We start from the raw sequence: 13,631 nt of genomic DNA on the forward strand, positions 1-13,631 counted from the left end.
ACTCTAGTAGATCACAACAAAATAACTCTTCTGTTACACAGAAGTCTAAATTGCGTGACTGAGCAGGTTCCTCAAAATTTGCAATGATGGGCAAAGAGCAGGTTTTCTCTGTCCACAATACAGTCCCAATGCACTTTTCTGTCCTATGTTTACTCTGTGATGATCATGAAACCTTACATGACTTGAAGTTATTCAACCTATTTCTTCTCCATATTTCTGAGGCCAGTCAAGGACACCACAGCAACGTGAGAGAGATCCAAACCCTGCTGTGGTTATCTAATAGCGGCTAATATGATACTGCAGTTGTATGGCATTTCTAAAGTGGTTTCTTCTTAAAATGTCACAAAAAATTCAAGCACTAGTTAAGGAAGGGGAAAACATATTTCATTTTAATTCCTCTCAAGTGTACATCTCTAACCTGAATGAATATTAGCAAGATTTGCACTTCAGTAGCACCCACCATTTGAGGATCTGATAGAAATGCATCTGTGTGTATCATCATAGTAGTAGTACTATTACAAAGTTTTAGCCTTAAATATATCTTAGAAAGGTAATCATCATTGCCCTATTCTAGAAATAAGGCAAATAAAGCACAATGGGCATGGCAGTTGGAAACAAAGAATCAAGAATGTGACTTGCCAAAAGTAAGACAGGGCTTGGAACAGCTCCCAAGTCTTTGCAACCTGCTTCAGTTAATGTATAACAGAATCCTTGTTGTACTGAAGTAAACTAGTTTAGAAACCTTGTGATCCTGCTCCTATCTTTATACTCCCAGATGAAAAGCAACTGCCAAACCCATTTCTATACCTGAAGGCAAAGCAACAAGGACCACTTTTGGGAGAAGGTTCCACATATAGCCAGTAGTGCGTTCAAACCGCACTAAAAGATGCCTGGGTAAGGCACTGATTCAGTGCTTTCCAACTGCATCTTCAACCTCATCTGCTGGGATTCACATGAAAAAGTTAAGTACAGCTTGTTCCAACAGCTTGACACTTATGCTACAATGGCAGTGTGAATTGAGTTCCTAGTTGTCACTTACTAGTTACTCTACTGATTTGTTCCTGTAGGGATCACACTGCAAACCCAATCTAGTTTATATAGGGGTCTCCTTTTTTCCACTTTTCTAAGTTCTCAGGGTGCTTTTATTTTAAGATTGAAATAGTAACTCTCTGGAAAGCTTTGCTCCTACAGTCCTATACATGTGCAGTACTAATTTAGCAGACATTACATAAGCAGGCTGGGAAACGGATCCTTTTGTTTTTATACTTCTTGTGTAATTATAGAACCTGTAAACACTTTTTTCTATTTCTTCTTGTATACTGATATACTACCACATATTTGTTTGACAGGAATAGTTCTCTTTTAGCATTGCTAAGAACCTATGTATGATTGATACCATTTCTGATAGAAGCCTTTGGAAAATAAAATGACTATGAAATTAAAATAAAAACACAGTAAACCATGACTAAAAGTTAGCATTTTTATGCATTTCATTCTACATCCATTATTTTTAATTAAATGGCATCAAAAACAAAAATCCACAATCATAATTATTTTGTCCCGCTGTGATACTTAAAGCAATTCAGGTTTGGGGAGAAAAAAAAAAATCACCTTATGTCCATTTTGTATTTGATGATAAAAATGAGGCCTAGCGTGGTATAGAACTTGGATTATTTTTGGCTGAAATGAGGCTTGAAGTATTTAAAAATTATGTTTGTGCATTCTACAGCTTGTGAGAGAACTGCATTAGACACTCATATTTAAACAGTTATGTACAGTTCTAACATGTGACATTTATTCTGAAATAACTGTACTGTTCAAGTCTGACTAAGTCTTGCTTATCTACTTCTTGACTTAATTTTTAATGTTAAAAAAGATTGCCTTATCTCTTTTCCTTAGAGGTCTTACTTCTTTAATAACCAAAAGCAACTTCATAAATTCTAGGTGTGTAATCCTGGATGAAGGCTAGAGGTACTGTTTTTCTAAACAAAGAAGGTATATGGTTTCCTGCAGAATAGCCTTGTAGATCAAAATAAAATGCAAATCACATATGGTTTAAAACCCCTAACTTCATTAAAGCTAATGGGAGATGCAGACACAGCACCTGACAGAATTGGTCAATTATACATACTTAGTAGTTTCTTTCTGCAAATTCTTTCTGCATGCTTTGGGGTACACTCTGGTGACATTTTCTGCTACCCAGGTTTTTAGGATATTATTGCTGCTCCTGCTGTTAGATGTAAGTGGTGCTACTAGATCTTCTTTATTTTGCATTGTAGGCCACATCCAAAATATGAGATCTGCCAGCTATTCATCATTATCAGGCAGCTCTACAAACTCCTGAAGCCAGATGCATTTTGATGTACTGCTAGGTTACAAAGCAGAAACACCCAAATAGTGTTGTGTGTACATGAGAGATGGAAAGAGATCTACTTATTACTCTTTTGTTTTGTTTTTTTTGGGGGGGTGGGGGGGAGGTTTAATACCCATGGACCACTAGGAGAGTGTGGCTGGCAATTGAGCAAGGTCAGTGATAGCTGACAAGATAGATGACAACAGAGGAATTAAATAAAAAGGTATCCTGTCAGGCAAGGTTGCCAATACAAGACTGCTTTTTATTTTGTTTCTTTTTAATGACAACGAAACATTTACTGGCATGTTTTACTGGGCTGACTAGGTACAATTTATCCCTGTAGTCAGTGTCTACATGTGCATTTAATCACAGTATATTACCCTGGCATAAGATACTACTTATTGACATACATTTTTATTGACGTATAGTTTACATAATGTAAATGTAACTCTTCTGCCAAGTCCTGAATAGCAGTAATGAGGACTGAGTTCAAATTTAGGGACTTAACCCCAACCAAAAGAAAGTTTGGTTATCAGTAAAAAAGTTGACAATAAAAAGAAAAAAAAATAGGTTGGCAATGCTGCTTGACTGCAGCATTGCTTTTACACTGTGCTGTCCCCACCCTGGGGGTCCCTTACTCACCTCCACACCCTATCTCCCCCAACTGCACCCTGCACTGTGCTGATCTCCAGTCTTACCCCTGCAGGCCCCAATTCCCGTCCCAGAGTGCACCCCTACCTGATGCCTTCCCCTCCCTCCCAGCCCTGCAGCTCCGTCATGGCTGCACTACCCCCTCCCCATCCCACTCAGTGTCTCAGATTGCTGGGGCCAGGCAGCACTCCCTGTCTGTAAGGTAAATAGCAATTATAGGCAGGTAATAGGACACAGCAGCAGCAGCACATAGCTGGAGTGGGGCAGGGCTATAGAGGCTCCCATAGCCCATAAAGCCCTGACAGAACTTCCTGAAAGGTGCTGTACTCCTGCTCAGACACCAGGTAGTACTGCTCTGCTATGTTTGTTCATCAATACTTTGCATTTGGCCTCTTTCCAAGGACTGAGTTTTAGTCAAGCTCATGGTCATTATTTTTATGGATGGCTTCATTTTAAGGACTTTATGGACAGGTGCTTTTAGACTTTACTTCTTTCTCTCTCTCTCTCTTTTTTTAAAACATAGATTGTCCATAAATTTACAGACAGTTGGCAAATCTGCTGTCAGCCTTTTTTATGCAGTCTGTAATAAGTACTCAGAAAAACCCCTCCGAATTTAAGGTTTAATTCTTGTCAGACTGGGTAATAGTCTTTTATACTCTCTAGGAAGATCTACACACGGTGAATAGCACAGTTCAAACTCTGGCACAGTTTGCACCAGAGTCAGCTGCTCCCAGGTGCAGCTGTCTGAGCCGGGGCACAGCAGATCCAGGTTGGCAGGGAGCTTGAGGGTCATCCCCAGGTCTCGGTGTTAGGCAGCAGAGGGGTTGGCTGGGGCACAAGGGTGCTTCAGTGAGCAGCTAGTTGGCAAGCAGCCCCTGCACTGAAGCACCCTCATGCCCCAGTCAGCCCTGGGCCCCGTTTATACAAGCATTTCAGCTCACTAAGCGACTCCACTGTAGGGTAGTACTTGTCCTGGACAATACTATTCTATGGCAGAGTTCATTAATTTACTGTGCCCTAATATGGACTCACATGTAAACAGTGACGCTTTACTGCGGAGCTAAGTAACCAACTCCACAGCAAAGCGAATGTGTAGATGCACCCTCTGTACATTAGTATCATCCACCTGAATAATGAAATCTATAGACAGGCTTAATTTAAATACCTTGAGTACCTTTCTGAATTCTACCTGCTTAAGGATTGGTGGGGAATCCCACCTACTGTTAATAATAACTTCTTTTGGCAAGTGTTTTTATGCAGAGAACTAGTCATTGTATGGCATACAGTTCTGATACTATGTTCAAGAAAGATTAATTTAGAATGAAACAGGTGCACAGAAGGACTAGTATGCTGATGAGGGGAGTGGACAGCTTATTTTATCAGATAAGACTAAAAAAGCTTGGACTACTTAGTCTAGGAGAGCACTGGGTTAGAGGGAAAGTGACTGCTCCCTATAAATATGTCAAGAAGGTAAACACCAGAGAGGGAGAAGAGCTGTTTAAATAAAAGGACAATATTAGTGTAAGAGCAAGTGGGAATAAAAGATCTGTGAATAGGCAGGAAATTAGAAGATGTTTTCCAACTATCAGAGAAATGAGTTTTTGGAAAAACCTTTCAAGAAGAGCAGTGGGGGCAACCTAGCTGGTTTTAATATGAAGTTTGATAAATTTCTGACAGTAGTGTATGAGTGTGGACACATACATTTGAAGCAGTTTCAAAAGGGAAGGGTTTCCAAAGGACAGTAGCTGTTACGTTCTAATTGTTACGTGTGGACAAGTTGGGAGCACCACAAATGTAACATAACAGCTGCTGCCCTTCTAAAACACCCCCTTTTGAAATGGCCCCAAATTGTGTGTCCACTTTCAGTTTCCTGCAATAGTGGGGGTCTAAGCTCATGATTTAAGGAGCCTCTTCTGATTTGTTCCCATGTATCCATTTTCTTAACTTAAAAAATAAATTCAGATCTTAGTTTGTTTTAAATTCTTTCCAGCTACAGTTGATCTGCAAGAAAATCTGGCACTCCTTACATACTAATACATATTCAAAATATGTCCTTAGATTTACAAGGCTGTTATACAGTTCAGTATATTTTACTGAAAAGTGTTTTCCTTAGTTATTACAAGGTATTAAAATAAGATGTATAGATACCATATTTCTTGTGAAGACAGAACCTCCACCTTTCAGATTCAGGAAGTAGTTGTGAAAAAGCAAAATATTTGCTCTGAGGAAGGATACAGATATGGGGAACCAACTCCTGATATTTGCACACCGATGAACAACTTGAGGTTTGCTGGTTAGCTGGAAACAACATAGCTAATATTGTCTCAAAAAGTTTAATACTGATTTATAGGAAGACAAATAATTTTGCAAAATAAGATGTCAAATAATCTTACAGCATTTCAAGTTAATTTAAAAGATGCCTACCCTCAGTCACTGTAGTAATAAATCTATATGAATATAAATTGTAAACTGATTTAAGACTGTAAATATATGACTGACATTTATATTCTAAATTACAGTGTAGTGATCACAAATATAACAACAATCATTATGCTAGAGTCACTTTTTGTCCTGGTCTGAATGTTGCTGCACTCTGTCCTTTCCTCTTCTTGGGATTTTGAAAATTATCATAGCTAAAAACAAAGATAGATAATAGCATATTAATATAAGATGCCATCATTCTTTTCAAATGTTTCTTTAGATACATGTTAATATTAATTATTACCAAACCAGTTATTTGTGCCTACATGTTAACAAAAGACATGTATGTTTTAAAGATTAACCAGTTGATTAAATCCAACCTGTGGCTGTCCCCATGGTGCTCCACATGGGGCTGATTCCCACCTGCCCCAACCCGGGACAGCCTGCCAGACCCAGCCAGCGGGGCCAACTTCCCAATGGAGCTGCTCCCTGTGTAGCTTCAGCTACCTGGGTGCTGCTCAGTTCCCTCCACCTCCAGTGGCTTCTCCTCTTCCTCCTCCTGGCCCTGCTGCACTGCTCCAGGCAAGGGGAAACTGCAGACCTGGGAGGATCCAGCTCAAGGCTGCCTTCCATCCACTTGGCTGCCCACAGGTGGCTGCTCATCACGTGGACAGCTGAGTGGGTGGAAGGTGGCTGGGAGCTGAAGCTAGAGTCCTGTGCACTGGGGCAGGAACTTCCTGGGGCTGCAGCTCCTCCCACCTGGAGTGGGGCAGCAGGGGCAGGAGGAGGAGATGCTGCTGGAGGTGGGGGGAACCGAGCAGCACCCGGGTGGCTGGAGCCACATTGGAAGTAGCCCCGCTGGGAAGCTGTGTGCACTGGCCGGGGGTGGCACCAGGACTGTCTAGTGGGTGCAGGTGAAAGTATGGTGCAGGTTGCTTCTGGCAGGAGGGCGTGGGGTTCGGCCCCATGTGGAAAACCGTGGAGACAGCCACAGGCCAGATGGTCCGTGGGAGGGAGAGTGGAATGCTCCTGCACCACCCTGTCCTGGGCGATCACTGGTGCACATGCCCCCTCCCCCTGTCCAGCTCCTGGGACCTAGCGTGTGGGCAGCACCCCCCACAATATATGAGAGTTAGACTTTATTTTGAGCTATTATGTAATTGCCTGTATATATGCTACTTGAAAAGTAAATCAGGACAAAAAATATTTTTTGAAATAAAATTAAATTATGTTATAATAGATTTTTGAGTTTTAGCATATGATTTGTTTTTTTTATCTATAATGAATTAAGTGGCCCTTCAGCCCATATAACTGCCCAACACTTCATTAAAGACTCATAGGAAAGTCAAACTTTTCTGCTTCCATAACAGGAAGATACCGGTAGCCTCTCAGGTAATTAACAGAAAAAGTAAATTAAAAAGAAAAAAAAGCTACAATAATCTTATCCCCAAAATAACAGTACTATCTGCAGCTATCAACAATTAACAAGAAGGCTGCATAACAAGTGAAGAAGTCTGAATTTCTCATGAAAGAATTAAAAAAGGAGTTTGATTTGCTCTGCCCTCTACAACTTCCATAAGAGACTTGAATATACAGTCGCAAAAGAATCTGAACATAAATGCACACAATAACATATAAATCAGTGAAATGTATCTGGACAGATAGTCAAAGAACATTGCAACTGTATGTAGTAGCAGTAGAAATAACAATACCACATACAATCAAAATCCCTAAAAGCAACAAAAACTGAAAACAGCAATGTTCATGTTCAAGCAAGACACTGATGAATTGTGCTTCCCTTGCCAAGATCTAATTTGTAAGCAATTCTGAAATAACCAAGTGACTCTGTGGAGTGCCAAGTTTTAGTCTATTCTTGATTCCAAATTTATATATTTTAAATAGAACTCCCTGAGTTTAAACAACTCTTGAAATGTAAAAAAAATATGATACAAGCATGTTTAGTAAAAGAATTTACTACTTACATTTCAAGAAATTTTTTCTGATCATCTTGACTAATCGATGGTCTTGTACCTGCAAGTGCAGTCATCAGTTGGGATTGAGTAATGATTAAAGTACTCTTGTTTTGCACTGACCGACTGGGGGTAATGTCCTCCTTGAAAATAAAAATGCAGCAGTGAATGGGAAAATGCTTATTACGTTTAACAAGACACAGAGCAATACAGCAAAAAGCTTGGAGCTGTTTCCAAAATACAATATCCTGATAGTAGCAAATTCAGGAGTAATGTATTAAGCTATAAGTAGGGATCTATTCAATTCATGATTGTGCAATTTTCAGGGAAACTAGGAAAAAAGGCAGTTTCTGCAATCACCATGAGAACTGGAGTTCCTTGTGATTCTGTATGGAATCACCAAAAAAACCAACAACAAAAAAACCCTTACTAAAAAGAAAATGCTGGCCTGGCCTTGCAGCCTGCCAGGGTGGTGGGAGAGCAGTCAAGATGCCAGTTCCACCCTCCTTCTCTACTAATTGGCCAACAGGGCTGCCTTTTGAGTGGCCCTGCCCCTCTCTGCCAATCAGTGGTGAGGGGCAGGGCCCCATGAATGGCAACACTCTCCACAAATCAACGGTGAAGGACAGGGCCATCAGGACCCCTCGACTAATCAGAGGTGGGGACCTTGCCACAAAAATGGCACCAGGCACCACATGCAGTCTGCAATTTTTTTCTTCCCCTCTGCACACTTTAAGTAGATCCCTACCTATAAGACAAACAACATCTCTGAACATTTTATCAGACTTTGCATCTTCTGTGCTTACACATAAACTTCACTATGTTTTAGTGTAATACTGCAGAAATAATTTATAAACAAACAAACAAAAAAAGAGTGAAAACTAAATGGGAAAAAGCAGGATTGAATTTTATGGAGAAACTGTCCTACTCCATTCTTGCTCTGGTAGCTGGCCTTGATAGAACTGATTTCAGTCCGGAGGTGTTCCATTTGCTCTTGATTAAGTTCCTGGTAACCTTCCTGTGAGGCTGTTCTCAGCACTGAGGGTTGTGATGATACTACATCTCTCAGACTCATGCCACTTAAATCATGGGTTGCGGAATTTGGTCCAGACAAACACAGGGAGCTCTATAGTGACAGGAGGAAAAAAAGATGAATTTATTCAAAATTGCTACTTCAGGAGTTAAGATTTTTATGTGACTGTTATGTTGGAGTGTTGTAGCCATGATGTTTCAGAAGTCAAGCTTTTCTCAACTACACTAGGGGTCCAATTAAAAGGTATCATAAAAAAATCCTGCCCTCTTTTCATGTAAGCACACTTTTCATCTACTTCAGTTTCCTCTTATCACCAAAAAAAGTTAATTCTTTCTAAAGTATGTAATGTATGTCATGTATAGTGACTTGAAAGAGAAGAAAGCTTTAGGCTAATGAAACAAGACACGTAGGAGACAGAAATGCTTAAAAAAACCTAGATTTTTCCAAAAGTGAAATATGGTTACCTTCCTTTTTATGAACCTTCCTATCTTTGAAGAGTTTATTCTTTATTCCATATTTGTAATATTTATGCATTTATATCTAAGGTCTATATGCATTTACTATATTTACTGAATCTGAGATGACTCTGAATTTAAGATGAACCTCCCCCAAGAATTATACACTAGAAATAGAAAAATTATACTTTTTAAATAATTTTCCATGTCTAAAATCTGATCTTTGGAGGGTCATCTTACATTCGTCCTGTCCCCCATTTCCCCAATATAGCAAGGCAAGCAGCCACAGGAGGCCAGGTGGTCATGGGGCAGGCACCAGGGGAGTCAAGTGGTTTGCCCACTGACCCCCCACTTGTCTCCCTGGATGCCTGCTTGCTCCTCAGAGCCTATCCCACCCCACCAATGCCCGCATCCCCAGGTACCTGTCCTACAACTCCTGCCTGTCCCCTGGGCTGGGGCCGGAGGCAGCATGTGCTGCATGATCTTTGCCCCCAGCTGGAGTTGGGTATGCAATGACAAGGTAAACAGGGAAAAGAGGGAGGGGGAGGGAGGTGAGAGGAGAGAGCAAAAGCTTTGTGGGTATTTCAACCTTGGAGTTGTGGTTGGAACTGCAGCTGTTCTCCCTCTCCCCCACACCTGTACCTGAATCTAAAATGAGGGGCTGTCCCCGCCATGATGGCAGGGAGGGCTCACCTTAGATTCAAGTAAATACGGTATACCTAAGTTATGCATTCCAGAACAAATGGTTACCACATAGGAAAGATACAAATGTTATCAAACTAAAATAAAATAAAATTAATGTTCTAAATATACATATAAACTTGCTCAATAAAAATACTTCAGTTATTACAAAATGAAAGACAGAAGACTCTAAATTAACATTAACAACCACATGAAACTTCAAGCATATAGATTCTACAATGTTAACTCTCATTCCATATCAATACCATCTTTCAACTAATCATCTATAGCATTTATTCATGCTAAAACCATGCTAGCAACTATCACGCTTCCTTGCGATTGCTGATAACATGTTTTTAACCATGTAACCAACAGGAACAACCACACATACAATTCTGACAAAAATCAAAAGATCACACCACATACATGTACAGGGAACAGAGAGAGAAAAGTAAAATAAATAAAAGACAGAATAATCAGAACATTTAAAAGAAAAATTTGTTTTGGGGAAAATATCTGAATTGCCTCATCTTAAACTTCTTTCAAGACCTAGAATAGACTCATTTAACTGGAACAGGCCTCGTATAGGTCATATAAGTCTATTCTGTCAGTGTCATATGATGTTATTATCCCTAAACCACCCTTAAGAGACAGCTGTCAAGTCCAACTGAGTACCTCAAGTGATGACATTTCCACAGCTGCCTCCAGCAGCTTGCTCTACGTTCTGGCTCATCCTCTATTTGTGAAGTCTTATTTACTATTTGATGTTAATTTTCCCTAAGGCAACTTTACATTGCTCCTTGCATTTTTACTACAGATAGTGTAATACTTGCTCAACTGAATTAAAAAAGGCATTGTAAACTGAACAAAATTATTTTTAAGCAGATTTATATTTGAATATGTATATTCACTGTGGATAAAACAATGAGAAAAAAAATCTGAATAGTATTGGACAAGCTTATCATAAGACTGTATTAAAACTTCTATTCACAGAATTAAAATGATATCCCAAATGACCTTGAATGGAAGCAAAGACTGCCAAATAACCATGTGTTTTCTAAGAACATAGTTAAATATGAGTTAGTAAGTAGTTACTATTTAAATCTTAATGTCACCAAAATGACGTAATAGTATTTTCCATATTGGTAGTGGTATTTTTACCCCTAAATAGTTTGGGATTCTTCCTGACAACAAGCAGCCATATCTCAACAAGCAAATATCATTTCAAACACAAACTTGCCTCTAAAGTAATTAATATTTACTGTACATATTACTCCCCCTAATAGAAATTTCAGAAGTTTCCCACTACTTAGTGCTGATTTGAAGATGAAACTTTATCAGGTTTTACAATCAGTTTTCCCCCCACTTCCCTGTAGTTTGTATCTAAATCACTCCTTCTATTTGATATCCTGTTCTCTGCATGTCCTTTCACAGCATCTGATAAAGTGACGTGTGGCTCACAAAAACGTATGCATCTCTGATTCAGTTAGTCTATAACGTGCAACTCTACCCTGCCTTCTGTCTGACTCCAGAATAACATGACTACCTACCTCAATCTGTTTTTCCTATAAATTCACACATCGTTGTCTTATTTTGGTCACTGTGCTTAGCTTTAGGATGTGGCATCACTATTTAAAAGAAAAATAAATTTGCTTTTTAATCTGTTTACTGCATTGTATCACATTCCTCAGCCCACTTCCTTGTTCTTTATAATTTCTATTCTTTAGATTTTCACTCTGAATTGAACCTGTGCATGTATGACACATGAGTTATAATAATGTGATCAAGCCACTGGCTATATGATCAACATGATCAAGATCAAACCCTGAATGATAAATACTGACATTTTCTTGTGGTAAATCCTGTGTGTAGTACAAATGAAGGTATAAAGCAAAACAAGTTCCACAAGTGGCTTCTTTGACTGGGTGATACCAAAACAAGAGGAGTTCTACTTCTTAAGACTGACTTCAGTTAAGATTTTCTTACAGCTAGGAACACAATCACTGGTAATAACCCACCCAGCCATAAATATGCACTGACAGAACCGTCTTCTGGAAACAAAAGTACTACAAATGATCAGGACAGCAGATTTATGCTAGTGCCAGGCAGTCTTATGTTGGTATTAACAAGGAGCAGATACACTTTATATGGCCCTAAGCAGGTATAAAATACTAGAATCTGGGATAGAGCTAGTCTGGGATAGAGTTATACAAGGAAAAATTAGGATTGTGCATTGTGACCACTGTCCTAGGGTAGCTGTTTGCTAGGTGCAGAGAGTCAATACCAGGTTGCCAGCCACCTTGTGGTAAGGTGCTATAATAACAACTACTGCAACAGCTAACCTAGAACGGTGGTTTATAACTTTTTTTCATTTGTGGACCCCTAAGCAATTTTGAATGGAGGTGCAAACCCCTTTGAATTGTAAGTGTGGGTATTCAGATACTTTTGATTGATCATGTTCATCTTTTGCAGACCCCTTAGACCAGTGATTCTCAACCTTTTTTGTACCAGGATCCATTTGTAAACATTGATGGCCAGTCCCGACCCAGTAAACAGTTTAAGAAACTAGCCTCCTGGCAGCCTGCAAGTGGAAACCTGTTGTTTCCCGCATTTTTCTCCTTTAAAAGGAGAAAATCCTTGATTTTCCAAGTTTTTCCATGATTGTTTATGACCCTTTCATATATTCTTGTGATTCGCTTTTGGGTTGTGACCCATGGGTTGAGAAACACTACCTTAGACATAGTCTGTGGAACCCCAGGGGTCCATGGACCACAGGTTAACAACCACTGCGCTAGGAGATTTAGGCCAGGTTCAGATGTTCAGTTTCTACTGGGAGAATTGCTGCTCTCCCAGTGGAAAATAAAAGTGTGGAAACATTCAAGCTTTTTCTCCCAGAGCAAAAACAGCCACCCCAGGAGCAAAACAAATCAGGAACAACCCGAGTTAAATTGCTCCAAGGAGAGTTTATCTTGGAAGACTGAATGTCTACATATTTTCTTGTGGCCTAACTCCTCCTGGGGACCAGGAAGCGTGGAGCTGGACTGGGGTCACCTCAGTCTGGAGAAGTCAAAGGGAGCGGCTGCTCTCCACATTCTGTAGGTGAGAAGGAGCAGCCCCAGCTCTTCCTTGCCTGCTTCTCACACTGGAGTTCCCAGCATAAGAAGGCGGCAGAGGCTTTGCTGTGCTGCTCCCTCTGTTTCCCCTGGTACCCCTTCCCCAACATCCCCTCCCTCAGCTGAGCCATGGGAGCGGTGATTAAAAAGCCAGAGGGGCTGGTGTGTGGACGCTTTCCTTCCGCCCATTTTCCACCCCGCAGGCTTCCCCTGGCTGTCCAGATGACCCAGAGCAGAGCAGGGTGAGACAAACTGTTTTGCTGTAGTGGCAATGCTTGGGAGCCTTACCACCACAGTGAAATGCCCCTGCCACAGTCATGAACCCTGTTATGTTTTGGGATTTGTGGCATGTTATAATTTTCTTGTGTTTTATTGTACTGATATGGCATGTGTGGTCTGATATGAAAACCCGTGTTATTCTATATCCATTTATGCTGCTGTTATCACTCTATGCAATGTTATACTGCTTGCATATATCTTTATAGTTTTGGATATGGTTTAGCTAGGGAACTCAGGGAGAGGGTAAAACTGTTAATTATCCCTTGCCGTTGTGTTCTAGGTCCAGAAGAACTGCTACTCACAATAGAAGATACAAGGGGCCCCTGGTAGGGGCACTCCTGTGCACTGTCTAGCAAAGACGGGGCAATCAACTCTATGATAGCAAAGGCATCTAGGAGTAATGGCCTTTCTGCCTGAGGGGCTCTAGGTGTCTCACAGTAGCCAGAAACTTCAAAAGGGTTCTGGTGACTCATGGGTGATTAAAATAATGCTGATGAAAGGGGTTGCCAAGTTTTTGGGCAGAGTAAAATGGCTTCATGTGCCACGCTGGCACACATGCCCGTTGCTGACCCCTGCCTTAGAGGTTTTTTAGGGTCTGGTCACATTGGAATATTTGTCTCAGGCTTTGGGGTTCAGCTGGCCCCAGTTACAAGGACTGGCAGAATCAGCAGGGAG

The 13,631-nt window shown here is 40.5% G+C and overlaps 1 protein-coding gene across 4 annotated transcripts in view; it reads right to left on the reverse strand.

Annotated features, from left to right (window-relative positions):
- Positions 1 to 352: 352 nt before the first annotated feature.
- PEX1 (peroxisomal biogenesis factor 1) overlaps positions 353 to 13,631 on the reverse strand; it is a 47,354-nt gene continuing 34,075 nt past the window's right edge. For 3 of the 4 annotated variants that reach the window (XM_025191089.1, XM_025191088.1, XM_025191091.1), the window contains exons 21-23: positions 8,324 to 8,521; positions 7,408 to 7,538; positions 353 to 5,637 (exon numbers count right to left, since the gene is read on the reverse strand). In XM_025191089.1, the coding sequence (XP_025046874.1) occupies positions 5,553 to 5,637; positions 7,408 to 7,538; positions 8,324 to 8,521 (414 nt within the window). In that variant the 3' untranslated portion in view covers positions 353 to 5,552. Of the gene's footprint in view, positions 5,638 to 7,407; positions 7,539 to 8,323; positions 8,522 to 11,114; positions 11,193 to 13,631 lie in introns of those variants that run through there. The other variant, XR_003091659.1, reaches the window with a different exon arrangement.

This window comes from Alligator sinensis, unplaced genomic scaffold (genome assembly GCF_000455745.1).
Source record: "Alligator sinensis unplaced genomic scaffold, ASM45574v1 scaffold1011_1, whole genome shotgun sequence".
NCBI classification, from domain to species: domain Eukaryota; kingdom Metazoa; phylum Chordata; order Crocodylia; family Alligatoridae; genus Alligator; species Alligator sinensis.